The 15,885-nt window shown below is 37.5% G+C and overlaps 1 protein-coding gene across 2 annotated transcripts in view; it reads left to right on the top strand.

The window, feature by feature from the left end:
• Positions 1-15,885, top strand: part of MRPL13 (mitochondrial ribosomal protein L13) — a gene marked incomplete at its 3' end in the record, with an annotated part of 32,717 nt that overhangs the window by 7,648 nt on the left and 9,184 nt on the right. Inside the window, exons 5-6 of one of the 2 annotated variants that reach the window (XM_080610436.1) lie at positions 7,694-7,780; positions 8,110-8,231. In XM_080610436.1, coding sequence (XP_080466562.1) covers positions 7,694-7,780; positions 8,110-8,231 — 209 coding nt within the window. Of the gene's footprint in view, positions 1-7,693; positions 7,781-8,109; positions 8,236-15,885 lie in introns of those variants that run through there. The other variant, XM_080610437.1, reaches the window with a different exon arrangement.

Raw genomic sequence — 15,885 nt, 5'->3', positions numbered from 1 at the left:
ATCCATGACATTTTTTGTTGAAACACAAAAACCCTGTGCCTATTCTAAGTGTTTAATCTCAGATATATAATTTTGCGTCTGAGATTCACAAAGCATTACTATATTTTTTCTGCTTCCAGGTATCTTTTAATATGGGGCAGTGAATACAAAATGAGGTCTGCACATTTGATCTTTTGTATAGAACTTAGTTCTATGTTCATTCTGCCAAGTTTTTCAGCACTTCAGAAAAAAATATTTTATGGAAGAGTTGAAATTACAGTGTGCTAAAGAGATATCAAAAGTAAATAATCTGCACATTTTTACCTTTAGCACCTTGGAGTGCCTTTGGGGAGGCATGGGGAGAGGGATGTCTGTGAATCTGTAGTATTTTCAGTGTCTATTGTAGTATTTTCAGTTGTCTGCTTTTCTGGAGAATAGCAGAGAATAGCTCTTGTCTATTGAACTTGGCCAAGCTACTTCAGGAAGTGTTCATTGAAGAAAAAAAAAAATATATTTTTTCACATTTCAGCTTTTTTTTGTCTCTTACTTAGATTTCGTGTAAATTCTTGGACCATCCATAGACGAGTATTTAATATCTTCTTTAGGTGCAGCATAACAGTTTATTGCTGTAGTTCAAAACACCCTCTCTGTTCTTCAGGTTAATACAATGCTAATACTCTGTATGATGCTACTATTCCCTGAGGATACATATTAGCAAACAATACTAATTTCCATTGTACGTTGCTAAGAAAAATCTGTTGGAAAGGTTTGGTGTGTTTTCTTTTACAAGAAAGCCTTTTGAAAAGAAAAGAAACAGGTAAACCTTTTCTTTGAGATGACGTGTTTGGAATGCATAGAAGTTTGGGGATTTCTTATTTGGTTTTAATGAAATTTGCAGCAGTCTTGTTTAGCTGGAAACATGCTGATAGGCATGAGACCAACACTCTCAAAATTGGGCTTCAAAGCTCTAGGTACAAAGAGTCTAAAAGATGCACTTTTAAACCTCACAGATATGAGAGGGAGCAAAAATTACTTGTAAAAATCTTTCTGGAAAAATCGTACAGCTTCTAAGTAAAATCCGTGCAAAAGATGTTGACAGGTTCCATTTGTAGAAACAGGTAGTAATACTGTTAGGACAATGTTTTCAATCAATATTTTACTCTATTTCTAATTTTAGAAGTAAGCAACACTTGGCTTAGTTTTTCTTTTCTTTTTTTTTTTTTTTTTTTTTTGGGGGGGGGGGGTAGTTTCTGCTGCAGCCCCTCCCCTCCCAAAAAAAAAAGGGGGGGACATCATATTTGGCTAATACCAAGTGCTCAGTGAGAGGATTGACCTTTGCAGTATTCAGAGGCTGTATTGCCTCTGACAAAGAAATAAGGGGCAATAATTGTTCAGAATGAATAGTATCTGCTAGGGAAGATTATTAAGCCAGGCAGGGTAGCTCTGTGGAAATGTGCAGTGAGGAAGCCTTCAGGGGTGTTAGGGTTCTGGTTTGTTCTGCTGCTGGCACTGATACTAAGGGGCTTAAAATGTTCCAAGTCTCCTTTTGAATGCTCTTTAGCAACTGCTTGCGGGTATAGACTTGCCATTATGTCTGCATAATAATAATCTTTTGAAGAAAAGCTCAGACAGAAAACACAGTTAAATATTGCTGTTGGTGTTTGAAAGATTATTTTCTTTGCATCAGTAAGGGATGGTTGATACAATAATATGTACACACTAAAAGACAGTTACTGACACACCAGATAAAATAGCTTTTTCTTCTATTATTATGGAGAAAGATTTTTAATTAAGTAGAGCAAAACTTCAAGGTATGGATTAGGCACACAGAAGTTAGCATGGCATAGGGAGAAGAATACTGTAATGGAATCTGTTATCTTAAAACCTCTATGTGCTCTAAATAAGTCTTAGAGCTGGCTTGGTCTTTTGCTTCGGAGTAGACAAAAATACTTCTTTGTTTAAAAGAAGTCTTAATCCATTTCTTATTTGAATTTGCAAGGCAAATTATTATATTAATTTAAAGAACACAATAAACTTCTTAAGTTTAACTGCTGAACAGTAGTGGAAAGCAAAATAGCATGCGTTGGAAGTTTGTCTATGACCAAATAATTCTTATGACAGTACTAAGTAAATTCACTATTGCTGTACTAGTTGTACAACTGTCGGAGGTAGAAAGGTGAAGTCCTTTGTATGCTTTTGTAACATATGGTGGAAAGAACAGTATCGTGTACAGAACAGAAACCCAGGAACTGGTAGAAGGAAGATGTAGTATCAAGCTGTATCTCCAAGTAATTGGTGGATCTCCTGAAATTCTTCTAGGGTTTGTTTTTTGTGTCCTGTAATTAATCATTTTGTTTTCTCTGGAACTCTGTGTCCTTCCCATGTTCTAAAGATGCTTCCTGGTGATTATTGGACTTCATTCAGCTGCTAGGGTAGATTTTCCTATGGAAATTCAGCCAATTATTTTGTGCTTCTCAGGACTAGGAGTGGTATTGCTATGTTGATTCCCTTCTTTAAAGTATGTTATATCTGGCAAAGTTCTTAGAACTTGCATCAGGCATAGTCTGCAACTTGCACATGAGCCAAAGCCTATCACAAAATTTGAAATGTTCAAGCCTCACACAGTGTTTCAAATAAATGTATTTTTAATTTATTTGTATTCATAAAATGTTAGACCATGTAGTACGGGACTGAAAGGGCAAGAGTTATTCTAGAGCTGCCTTCAGATTCCTTTCCTCCTAATTAGCTGTTTAGATTGAAACTAAAAACCTAATGTCATATAACTGTGATTAACAGCATGTCTATGCTGTAAGTATGTAAGTTAGCCAACTTGCAATATTCAAGGTGACAGTTGTAACCAGAGCTATAGGAATTTTGTAATTAAAAAGAAATTGGGGCAAACAGCATTCCAGTACTTTAAAAATCCCTAAATATTATTGCTCTGATGGGTGTCTGCATCTGATGGTGGATGTATTTTCTTGATGGTCAAAGTGTCATGGCCTTTAAGAGCAAATATTTGTGAGGATATGATGGAATTTTTCAGGTTGCTAGTACTGAAGGTAAAGGATAGGGGAGAGGAGGCAGTTGAAATCCATAAAGAACTAGATAAACTTTTTAACTGTACTACTTAAACTGAGATGGAGGTTGCAGAGACCTCTCTGTAGGGAGGCCTCTTTGCCAGCATGAAATTCCACTGATTTCAGCTGGGGTTTATACCTTTCATGTAAAATTAAACTTTTACAATTTTAGTAGTTCAAAGTAGACGTAATCACATAGAAAACAGTAAGAACTGTCTTCTATTACAAACATGTAGAAAGGTGGTGTTGTTAATTGCTTAAACATCATGTTCGGATGTATGCTTTCAGGGAGCATTGAAACTGGGTTTGGGTTTTGCTTGAGCTCAGTAGCAAACTTATTTTTGCAATTCCATACCTTTTTAATTTAGGGTTGATGTATTTTTAGTAAAACTTGAGCATGTTCAGGTAACAGGAGAGCCCGTACTTAACACCCTGTAAATATTGCTGGTTGGATCTGCCTTTTCTGTTACACAATCTTGCTCAGGTTGCAAAAGCAGTCCTTACAACTTCAGTTAAGCCCGTACTTTACTAACTTATTTGACTTGTAATCACACCAATTAGAGTGAGGTTCTGGCTCTAGGTAGAATCTGGAACAAGGAACTGGATGTAAACTTGGTCTTTCCAGGAGCTGGGTTTGGATTTGTTTTGGCTTGTAGAAGTCTTCGAGGCAGAAATTACAATGAAGGAAGCTAGAGGTTTTCCAGCACAGTTTTCTCTGTCCTAGCTCCCTGTATAGCCTTCTGTTCTGTAGGTGGACTAACAACCTTGCAATAAATCAATAATGCAGGTATAGAACAGTGCAACCTCTTAAATCTACACTCCAGCTTGCTTAGTAATAGACTTGCCTGGCTTTTTACAAATCTCAAATAATAGGTTATCACTACCTCTAGGCACCTTTTTGTGTTTTGTTTTGTTTGTTTCTTTTAATTTTTCTCTGTTTTTCTTCTTGACCAAGATGAGTGAGCTTGAGGAGTGATAGGTAGGCATCTGCCTTTCAACTGTTCCAGCAAGAAAATTATGATCACTTGCAGAAACCGAGGCTTTGTTCCCTCTTTGTCTCTACTGTGGGTTGCTGGGGCAGGGAACATGTATGCTCAAACCCAAGATTATTGCTCCTCTTGTTTTCCACATACAGATGTTGATATTTTCAAGTGGCTCAGCCATTAAAAGCTGTGTGATAACCACAAAAACACATAAGTAAAAAATTAGCTGTTTGAAATGTCTAGTTAGTAAGTTACCAGTTTGCTTCATCTGAGAGTTCATTCAATTGCATTGAAGCTCCAGAATGGGAGAGACTGTAACAGTGAAGTCCAGTTTCCTGTTCTGGATCAAGCAAGGATTTAATATCTTTGGCAGTGACATAGAGAGTGGGATCAAATACACCCTCAGCAAGCTGGTGAATAACACCAAGTCGAGTGATACATTTGACTCACTAGAGGGAAGGGATGCCATCCGGAGGGACTGTGACAGGCTTTAGAGTTGGAATCATGCAAACCTGGTGAATTTCAACAAGACTAATGCAAGGTTCTGCATCTGGGTCTGTGCAATCTCCAGTATCAGTATAGGCTGGGGGATGAAAGGATTGGGAGCAACCTTGTGGAGGAGGACTTACGGAAACTGCGGGAGTGTGCGCTCACAGCCCAGAAACCAATCAGAGGAAGGCCATGAAAATAATCAAAGGGATGGAGCACCTCTTACATGAGGGAAGGCTGAGAGAGTTGAAACTGCTCAGCCTGCAGAAGAGAACATTCTGGGGACACCTTTGTATGGCCTTTCAATATGTAAAGGGGACTTTGCAAGAAAGATGGACAAAGACTTTTTTTTTCCAAGACCTATAGTGACGGCACAAGGGAGAATGGTTTTAAACTGAAAAAGGGTAGATTTAGAATGGGTATTAGGAAGAAATTATTTCCTGTGAGTGTGGTGAGACACAGGAATGGGTTGTCCTGAGAAACTGTAGATGCCCCATCCCTGGAAGTGTTCAAGGCCAGCTTGGATGGGGCTTTGAACAGCCTACTCTAGTGGAAGGTGTCCCTGTCCATGGCAGGGGATCAGAAGTAGGTGATCTTTGAGGCTTCTTCCAGCCCAAACCATTCTATGGTTCTGTGGTCTGCCTGGCAGTAAAAAATGGTGTGTGATTCATGTGGGGGTGATTTTTCTATTGCAGATCTCATGATAATGCAGTTCTTGCATGTGTGAGAGGGCACAGAAAGCCAAATGAATTCTTGAACAGCATGGAGATTGTCAGACGTACCAAAGCATGCCTTGGATTATGCTTATTGCACTTAGCAAACTGATCTATAGAAACGGATATTGAAGATACAATTATCTATGATCATTCATTGTCCTTTATCAGTCTCAAAGTCCTGCTTTCATGTTAGCCTGTTGTGACCTGAGGTTGTCAGTTCTACAGTGACAATACAGAATGTTGAAGTATTTCTTCATTGTTTAACTTAAGCATATAAATCAGTCATTCTTTTCCAGTATGGCTTTTTAATAGGCTCATTTTTACAACTGAACTGTTATCTTTGTAGTGTGGCTAAAAAAGTTAGGTTGGGTTTACCAGGCAGAAGCATCCCCAACCAGAATAGACCAGCTGTTCGTCCAGCTCACTGGTTTGTTTCCACAAATGTCTATGCCACATGCTGCAGAGGAAGATCGAAAATCAGACACAAACATTGGCTGTTTGAAGAAGTAAAATATTTAACAATGTTCATTATAATATTTTAAAGTCTTTTGTTTTATTGGAGTGAAATTGTTAATTCATAGGTCATATATTGACCATGTGTATGTACAGTTTACTAATCTAAGGAATTAGCACTGGTTCTATCACAATGTGAAGTTAAAAGTGATTTTTAGATAAATATCCCCACAGTTAGGCAATATGTTGTGAAGTATCTGGATCTGTCATTTTAGATGTGATTTAATTTGATCTTTCATTGGCTATAAGGAAAAATACTGGGTAGAAAGGCAAATAAGTATATGACATGAAAGTTATTAATGGTAAAAGGGCTGTTCACATGAACTGCTGCTCATATCTATGTATTTTCTTATATTGTTATGGTGTCTGTCTTGATTTTAAGTATTCAGTGAAGTAAACCAGTCACGGTTTACTTTCTATCTTCATCTTGTTATGTTCTTTGTCTAAGCACATGACTAAATAAACTGTAGTTTGCTGTACAAGCAAGCTACAGTTTATCCCTAAAAGCATTAGTTTTCATCTATTTTTTTAGTAGTTGCTTATTATTTTTTTATTACAGAAGGTCTCAACACTTTACTCTGCCCAACCTGATGTACTTTATCTACATATATGTATATTTTTATTATATTTGTCCATGGGTTTGGTGGTGGTACTGGCTGTATAACATCTGAGAATCTGCATGATGTTGAGGCTTTTCTAAATGACTTCAGAGTTTCTCAAGGCTTTTAATGTATATTTAGGAGGATTCTAAGACAATGTTACTGTCTGTTACGTGGCAAAATGAAAATAATACTGGGGCCAAATTAGCTTGAGTGTTGCCTAACTTCAGAACTCAATTAGAAATGCCCGCAAGCTTAAGAACCTCCACTTCCCATTAATTTCACTTGCAATAATTAATCATTCTACCATAATTACTTGGTTCCAGCTGGGAAATCGGTGTTAGTCATTGTCTCTAAAATTTCAAATTAATTCCTTTAATTCATTTAATAAAAGGAAGTAAGTTTGCTTAATACTTTTTTCAAAATGCTCGGATGCCTGGGAGATTTGTTTGTACTTAGTGCACTACATTTCATCATGGCTTATCGACTTCAGCTTAAGGTTGCACTAAGCATGCCTGGGCAGTTCCTGATGTGGAGCTACTTTATGTCTGGGTGGCGTGGAGCACACCTCCTACTTACCAGATTGCACATAGGTCTGCCCCTAAATGCGTTGCTGTCCTTTGTAAAAACCTTTTTGTCTCCTACAGTTGCATGCCTTGTTTTACGTTTCCAGATGTTCTGTATAATGATGTGTTTTGTATTTAAATTACAAGCATCTATACTAGAGTCCATGAGAAATCCTGCTGAATTTTGTTATATTTCAATAAGCACAATCTAGTGTAGATGTACAAATTCCATTCATTCCTGATGCTCAGAGATGAGATTGTTCATCTGGAACTAATAATGAGAGAACAAATTATAAATATATATAATATGTTCACAATGCAATGTTTTGGTGTGTCAGCATTGCTTAAGATCGGATGTATTAATTATATAGAAATGTCAAACACAGCAAATACATGTTAAACTAGTTTCTGGGAATTTGTTAGAGCCTATCCAGTTTTTGTTGTATATAAAAAAGCTTCTCAATTCTTTTCAAAGTTGAATGATCATATGCAGTCATCCACAATGCTAAATATAGCTTTTACCTTTCTGAGCTGAAATTTTCTATATGGCTGTTAGAGTGTTTATGTGATGGAGAGTTAGTATTTCTTCCAAAACAGAAGTCTAGAAGTCCAGAGCACCTCTGAATGTGGTGCTAGAGTTCATCACCATGGAAGAAGTTGACTGAAAACAGGTTCAGTTACTTGTGGAATGGGCAGAGGGAAACACAGCTTACCTTTTTCGTGTTATTTATGGCCTGTCTGATTATTTGTTACCATGTTACCTTTCCTCAGATTGTTAAACTCACAGTTTATAGAATGCTTCCAAAAAACCTTCAGAGAAGAACTATGATGCAGAGACTGCACCTGTTCCCAGAAGATGTGAGTAGTCGTGCAGTTATATTTTCATTCTTGTGTGATTTGGAGGTGAAGAGGGAGCGCTAGCAATAGCAAAACTCTTGTCATAAGAATGTAAATTAAGAAAAATCACACTGCTTTTTATTTATGTATCTCACTGTAGCAGAAATGTTAATGCTTTTGTCTTTATTATTTCCCAAAATTATGACATATAAGACATGCCCCTATTTAGGTCAAAAACTTAGCATGAAGAATGCAGTAGTGTGGACAGATTTTGGTATGGATTTGGGGGGGGAAGTGGTGTTATGTTTTTAAAATAAGGAGATAGCTAAGACTGTTCTCTCCTTCCTCAGGTTATTCCAGAAGATATAGAGAAGAATCTTCTACAAGAGATTCCTCAGCCACGTGTAGTCCCCAAGAGGTTAGATGAATATACTCCAGAAGAAATTGCTGCCTTTCCAAGGGTTTGGACTCCGTAAGTATCTCAGATTTTTTTAAAAGGACACTTTGACTGAATATATACAATATAGGCTCTCACATACATACAACATAGGCTCTTCTTGAGAGAGGGGAGATCATTAAAGCAAAGAATGTTCATATTAAAATGAGTGGTTGCTAAGGCTTTTGTATTTCTGGCCTCTCTTTTAATGAGAAAAGCTTTACTTAAAAATATGTTTTCAACTCTTTACTTCATCAAAGTATGTTTAGTAAAAGATGAGTAAAACACTTCATTACTTTGTTTGAGTTGTGCTGTATAATATGTAACTGTTAGCCATAGCCAAAGGAAACACCATGCAGCTCTGTGAGGGAATGACTCGTGAGGGGAGATGGGGGACCCTTCACATTTTCTCCAGAGAAAAGGAAAGAATTCTGCTAAATTTGACCTTGGAGAGTGGATGTTTGGCAAGGAATATACCACATATTTATTTTGATAAATAGGGGTTTTTTTCCATGCGCAGAATCAGTTCCACAGTAGTTGTGGCATATGAATGAGTATTTGTGGTTTGCTTTATACCACCACAGGCAGCATTGAGTCAACCACTAGTGAAAATAATGTGTTACATTGTGGATGTTTTCTGATTCGTACCAGTATGATTTTTCTTGTATTAATTTTGAGAGCACTGTTTAGGTTCAGGATCCCATTTCAAAATTAATCTCTGTTAACTATTGTAAGGTAGCTCCTCTCCTGATTATTCTAATGAAATTTCAGAGGAAATGTAACAAGTAGGGAGATGAGGAAAGGTGTATATAAGCTAACTCCAGGACCGACTTGATGGTTATCTCCAGTTAGATTACTGGTACTTCTATTTTAGTAGTAGCTTTTAAAAGGTTGTTTCTCTTTTTCCTATTAAAAAAAAAAAAAAAAAGTGTTCCTGTGCACTCACTCCTGCACTAATACTATACACTAATCCTAAAAAATAGACTTGGAATGAGTCTCAAATGGTATCATAGAATCATAGACTAGTTAGGATTGGAAAGGACCTTAAGATCGTCTAGTTCCAACCCCCCTGCAATAGGCAGGGACACCTCACATTAAATCATGTCACCCAAGGCTCTGTCCAACCTGGCCTTGAACATCACCAGGGATGGAGCAATGTCATCCTATTGAGTAGTTCCACTGAACCACATGTTAGCTGCACATGGAGAGAGGTCAGATGCTGAAGTGGCACTAGTAGCTTATTTCTCATGAGTCTGCTTTCTGCTTAAGATATGATCTCTCGGGTGTCTTGATAGCTGAATGATCACAGAATGGTTAAGATGGGAAAGGACCTCTGGAGGTCATCTGATCCAACTGCTTGGCTCAGGCAGGGCCATCTAGAGCTAGTTGCCCAGACCGTTTGTCAAGGATGGACACTTTACAACCTTTCTGGGCAACCTGTTCCACTGCTCAAAAGTAAAAAGTAGTAAAAAGTACATTTTCTGATGTTCATGCGGTTCTTCTTGTGGTTTCACCAAGTCTTGTTCAAATCACGGGAATTCAAAATGCCAGAACTGAATACTTCCTATTTACATGGGACAATTTAAAAGGCTCAGCAGAGATTTTCATGTCCAGCTGATTGAAGAACACTATTAGAGAACGAGTTGCAGTAACTACATGGTTTAGAGTTGTAGCTAATCGTGACTAGATAGTAGCAAGCCTGTACAGTAGAAAAAAAATCATTGTACAACAGCTAAACCAGTAACCCTCTTTCAAGCAAAGGAAGCCTTTAACAAAGAGAGGAGGCTTAATGAAGAGAAGGGAAAACTCACATCAAAAGAGTATTTTTAAATGGTCTGTCCATGAAAGGGAAACCAAGTAATTTTGAGTGCATGGCCAAAACTGTTGGTATACCTTTTGAAAGGGGCCTGGTGCTTTTTGCTTGGTCAGATTAATATTAAAGGGTTAGGTAGGGGTTGTTGTTTTGTTGGGGTTTTTTTCAAAGTAAATTAAACATTTCAAATTACATCATGTATTTTCTCTGCATCATAAGGCACATACAAATAAGGGCCTTCACCCTTTGTAGGCAGTGGGGATAAGGCAGCAGAGATATGTGGGCAAGAGATGTAATTTATCCAGAAGAAAACTGGTAATAAGATAAATGAACACTTGAATAGAACATTCTTGCAATTCAAAAGCAGAGCTCTTAATTCCTTTTATGGACCAGCAGCTCTCACTGCTTAAGCCAGACCAATGCAAAGAAATCCCAGGAATATATGTAGGACAAATGTCTGTATCCATTTCACATATATTTATAGGATCTGTATTCCTTTGAGGGGAAAACTTGAGTAATGTTCCATTGTTCTCTTACATGTTTAATTGAAACCAAAGTAATTTTTTAGTGAAAGTTCTTACTGTTGGTGGGCTTCTGCTTGCAAATCCTTGTAATAACAGAAGAAAGTTAGCCTGTGGCATTTGTCTAGTCCCAAGTGAAAAAGCCTGTGTGGAACTCTATATTTTTGCATAATGTCTATTTTTCCTTGCACATCTACACACAAAGTAGTCATACAGAGTTGCACTGATTTTTGCATGTCAGAGATGGGATGGGACCTTTCATTTGTGGAATGTTTTTCCTCAGCTTTTAGTGATTGAACTTGGTGAAGGATGTGGTGTCATGAGGGTTGACTGTATCAAATGATGCACACCCTCCTGCTTCTGTCTTTTTGGATGTTTTCTCTGTCTTCTTGTCTCAGAACTGTGTAGGTTCTGAGTAGAAGTTTTAAGTGGGTTCAAAAAAGGGAAGTGTATGGCCATCAGTGGCTATTAAATATGGTTCTCCAGATGTGACTCATGGCTCAGGAAGTTGTAAATATTGTAGTATATTTATCTTGTTTCTTCAACTTTTTCTCTGTGCATCTGCCACAGAGATGATGGAACTTTGATGGGATCTAGAAGGGCAGATCTTTTAAATGCCAAAAGCAAAGAGTCGTGGGAATGAAGCAGATACTGTATGATCTCCAGTATTGCAGATGATCAGCATTGACTTGTGCTCTTCTTCTCATTTTCAATATGTAGAATTTAATGTGGATTTTGGTAGGAAAAAATTAACTATCACTTGAAGAACACCTAAATACTTGAGTGGAATATGGGGAACACCTAAAAATGTGTTCTGCACGCTCAAAAAAAAAAGCAGTATCTCGGCTCTCCTTTCTGATAGTGCTTTCTTGATGTGGGTTGACTTAGGCCTGTGTGCTAAAAGATGGGAAGGGCACTGACAGCATTTTGAAAATTACTTGGGGTTTGTTGTATTTCTCCTATATTCTTACAAATATGTGTAATACTTTCAAAAGTTTATTAAAAAATCAGTTGTATTTAAATGATCCTAGATGATACTAAAACAGTCTCTGCATCAGTTCTTTGTAATCTGAGGCACCTCAGTATTACAGTCTCTGTTGAAAGGGAGCAAAGTCCAGTAATGCTTTGAGCCTTCTACAGGAGTAGAAATAGGTAGATTGGTTTTGGCTTTTTCTAAGCTGCGTCAATTACACAAATTGCTATGTTTGGTTTTATCCTCACTACTGAATGGAGTTGCAAATGCTGAGATCTCCTCATTCCTGTGAGATCTCATTGGATTAGCCCTGGAGAAACTTTAGACTTTGCACCAATGATCAGAATTGTATGGTATGTTAGAGTAAAGCTGATAAACCTCTCATGCCCTGTGTTGTATTATACTCTCATATAGTTATCTTTAGTTCTAATACTAATAAAGATTCTCACACAGTAATTGATTGAATTGGAAGCTGGCACTTAGCTTTAACTAATTGGGAGTGTCCCTTTTGACAAAGGAAATGGTGTTATGCTGTCAGAGCTTTTGAAATACTTCTTTGTCCCCACACACTGCCATAGTTTTGCTTGACTTCACCGCCTCAGCACTGAGCCACCTTAATTGTGTTGACATGTAGTGTGTGTGGCAGAAGACAAGAAAACTTGATGCCATCTAATTCAGTCACTGCTGTCAAACTAAGTTTCCTAATAGCTTCATGTCAGCATTGAGAAGACTACTTGAGCATGTTGATCCTTGAGGGAAATCTGCAAGTAACAACACTTTTAAAGCTAGATTTGACTTTAGAATTTCCCTCCCATCATTTCTTGGAACCATTTCCTCTGGAGGAATTCAAAGCACAGAGAAAATATGCATTCACTTTTTATGTTTCTTTCCTCTGCTGTCTAGTCCAGATTGATTTTTGGCACTATTAGTATACAGCCATTTTCACTCCATACCAGTTATAGAGGTTAGTTAGAGCCGCTTTTAAAGGCGGAAGAACATATTACCATACCTTTGCTGTAGTCCTACTATAGTCCTACCCCCTTTTCTGCTCTCAGGAACTGGTAAGTCCTAGCAGAGGAATCAGGAATGGAGGTTGGTTATCTACCATCTCCACTAGCCGCAGGGTTCGTTGCTGTTGTAATTTCAGCTTCTTGTCCTGGCCTGCAACCAGACCATTGTGGCTGTGAAATATTAGTGTCAGATAAGTTTTACTTTAACCTTCAGCTCACTTCTCTGGCAGTTTTGATGTTGGGAAGAGTTTCCAATTTGAATTAATGGAAAAATATTAATGCTTTTCCTGACTGAGGGAATAAATGTATTATTGTTATTCTCTATCACTCAAACTGCCATGTGGGGAAGAGATTAATTGTGAAATAAAAGATACAGAATTGAGCAAATTTGGCAAAATAATTTTCTGATGTGATAAATTAAAAATCAGAAGTCTGTAAAAGGGGTCTTCAAGTGAATGGTAGTGGTCACTGTTCTGATTAAAGTGCCAGCTGAAGTGTCTGAGAAAAAACAGCTTTGCTTCAAAGGCACTAATAGAAAGGCTGTATGAATATCCAACTGTAATAGACTGTGTTCTGAACTTTTTCAGTGTATGTGAGCCCATGGAAGAAGTAGTGTTTGCATTATTCCTTTGAAAGACTGTAAAAGCAACAAAGATTTAAATATTTACATATTCTTTAATGATGTTGGCTTTTTAGAGGTGTATAGCAGAAATGTTCACTTAAAAATGAGTCCCAAAAGGAACAAAATACTGACAGCTTTGTTCAACAGAGCTAAGATAAGTCAGTTAAAATGACATTGTATAAATCTGATATTCTTTATAATTTGAGGTGTGCCAAAAAAAGCCAGCTACCTGACACCAAAATTGTTTTAGAAGAGGAACTGTAAAGGGAACATGAGTTGTTACTCAGAAATCCAAATATTGTAGGAACACATCTGTATCTCAGAACACAAAACTGGCTTTCTATTTGGGTTCCTCGTCATCTTACTCTTTTCCAGCTGCCAGAGAGATTGTGGAATCTCCAGCCTTGGAGATGCTCAGTACTTAACTGCAGGAGTACCTGAGCAACCTGATGTAATACTGAAGTCACTCCCATTTTGAGTGCGGTCCCTTCTATGCAAATTATTCTATGGTTGTTTATATATGATGAAAATGAACAAATGTAGATATTAAACTAGATCAATATTGTAATAAACTGTATTTAAAACCCCCAATGCATGTTGCTAGTAGTGTTAGTCCTGTTTGGCTTTCACTTGGGCTATTGTTTGTTATGCTGTCCTAGGTCTTGGAAGTCTGGGTAAGAGCACATAGTACTAAAATAAGTAGCATTTTCTTGTCCTCTGTGTGCTGCATTCAGGGTATAAAAGGCCTATGTGTTTACTGTTGCGTACTTTGGTTAGTGAGCTTCTGCAGAACCCATAGCTAGCTTCCAAGCAGTAAGAGGAGTCCCTGCAATAAACCAGAAAATGAAGGATGCAGAAAAACTATAAACTCTTATTTAATTTTCCTTTTCTTCAGATGGTTTTAATAAGTCTTCCTGCTTTATGTGACTTGATTTTAGTTATTATTTATCTTCCATGGAATTCTGAGCCTGGAATTCTGTTTAACAAAGAGTAGAGGTTCAAAAGGGAATTAAATTCCTCTGAAAGTGATTTAAAAAAAAGGGAGTTAGAGAGAGACACTCTTTGTGGCACATCTTTCTGTGAAAAAGGAATAATGTAGTTGATATTAGCCCTTTACAAATAGCTGTGTCCTTTAATGGAAAAAATCAAATTAAAAGCATATTTGGTTAAAGGTATGCAAGGCTATAGAGGTAAACACAATTACAACAAGAAAATTAATCTTTTAAAATTTTGCATTAAAACTTGCACCCTTCCTGTATATAAAATAACTTAAGACAGATAATAGGGCATGAATATAAAGTAGTGAATTGATATGAGAAGTTACTAGTATTAGGAGGAAAAAGAGTCTTTTTCTCTATAATCTGAAGTAATAACCTAAGTAGTTTTCATTTAGAATGTGAAGAGAACATGTTCAGTGCTGCTAATGATCCTCTTGGACTGACTGTCTATATTTTTCTGTCAAAATGCCTTGCTACAGATGCTTTTTTCAAGGCTGTTTTGCTGGTAATTGGAGCCTGAAACACCATGGACAAATACACAATATCAAAGTGGAAATGGTTTTTAAGGAAAGCATAGGTCTGGTGTGGAAAACCTAGCAAATGGTTTGTTTTCCTGAGTGGAGAGCCTTCCTGCCACCCCTCCTTCCACCACAGTATAGTTCATGGTAGGACGTCAAGATCCTGCTCCATGAAAGCAGAGAATTAAATGTCAGAATATTTCCAGTGAGAGTGGTTGTCTTTGAGCATTCTTTCCTTTTACCCCTAACTGGGAGCAATTGACTTCCCAGGTTGTTCAGAGCTTCTCTCTTAGATCCTTGATGGAGAGGTCTGAAATGAGTGTGGTGGAAAACCATGTAGATACAGGAAAGTTAAATTACGTCTTTTCCACACACATTAAGAGGGGGAAAAAAAGATCAAAAACTAGTTCCTTTGACAGAGTTTGATTTCATAGCGTCTTACCATGAATGAAACCATTATTTCAAGTGTGTTTGAAGTTTCAGATTGAATGTCTTTTAAATGAATTTTAAACAAAAGTCATCACAGAATTCACCAGTCACATATGACTAAGCAAACAATTCTGTTCCATAAAAGCAAGGATACGTCAGACTCGTGTAAATTTTCGTGTTATATACCATTTTAAAGTTGTTTAACTGTATGGGTATATATATATATGTGTGTTTTTAGACTTTTTTAAAGGCAGGAAATTGTTTTTGAAGAAGTATTTAAATAAGAATGTTACCAAATATATAGAACAGCCAGTCTGTGTTGTTCAAGTTAGATGGATGCATTCCTGAGAGTTTCTCTGAAGAAAGCAGAGCTGTCTGATTTCCAGGAGTACACTGGGGCTGGTGCTGGTTGTGCATGCTGAGTGGCTGTTCCACTGCCAGCCTTCATAGGAACTCTCCTCGGGCCAGACAGCCTCTTACTTGTCCTTCAGGGAAAAAAGCCCTTGAACACTTTTGATGTTTTTAAAACTTGATGTATTGTAAATGCTGAAATTTGGTTTAAGGAAACCAAACACCTTTTTAGTGTTTATTTTTTCTGAGTAATTTGCTCGATTTCTGGCACCCATCTGTACATCCTACTTGAAGCAGGGGCTTGCAGGGCCTAGTCTGAAGCCGTAACTCAGTCTCAACTGAGCAGCATGGGCTGGGCAGGATCCCAGTATTGACACTTCATGTCCCCTCCCTGGCATGGGACACAGATTCTTGGTAGTTCGCCAGCAATGCTCAGTGGCTTTGAAAGCAGAGAA

The sequence above is a fragment of the Psittacula echo genome (assembly GCF_963264785.1).
Source record: "Psittacula echo genome assembly, chromosome: 2".
NCBI lineage: Eukaryota > Metazoa > Chordata > Aves > Psittaciformes > Psittacidae > Psittacula > Psittacula echo.
The sequence above is the reverse complement of the archived record's forward strand: the minus strand, read 5'-3'. Positions and strand labels throughout refer to the sequence as shown.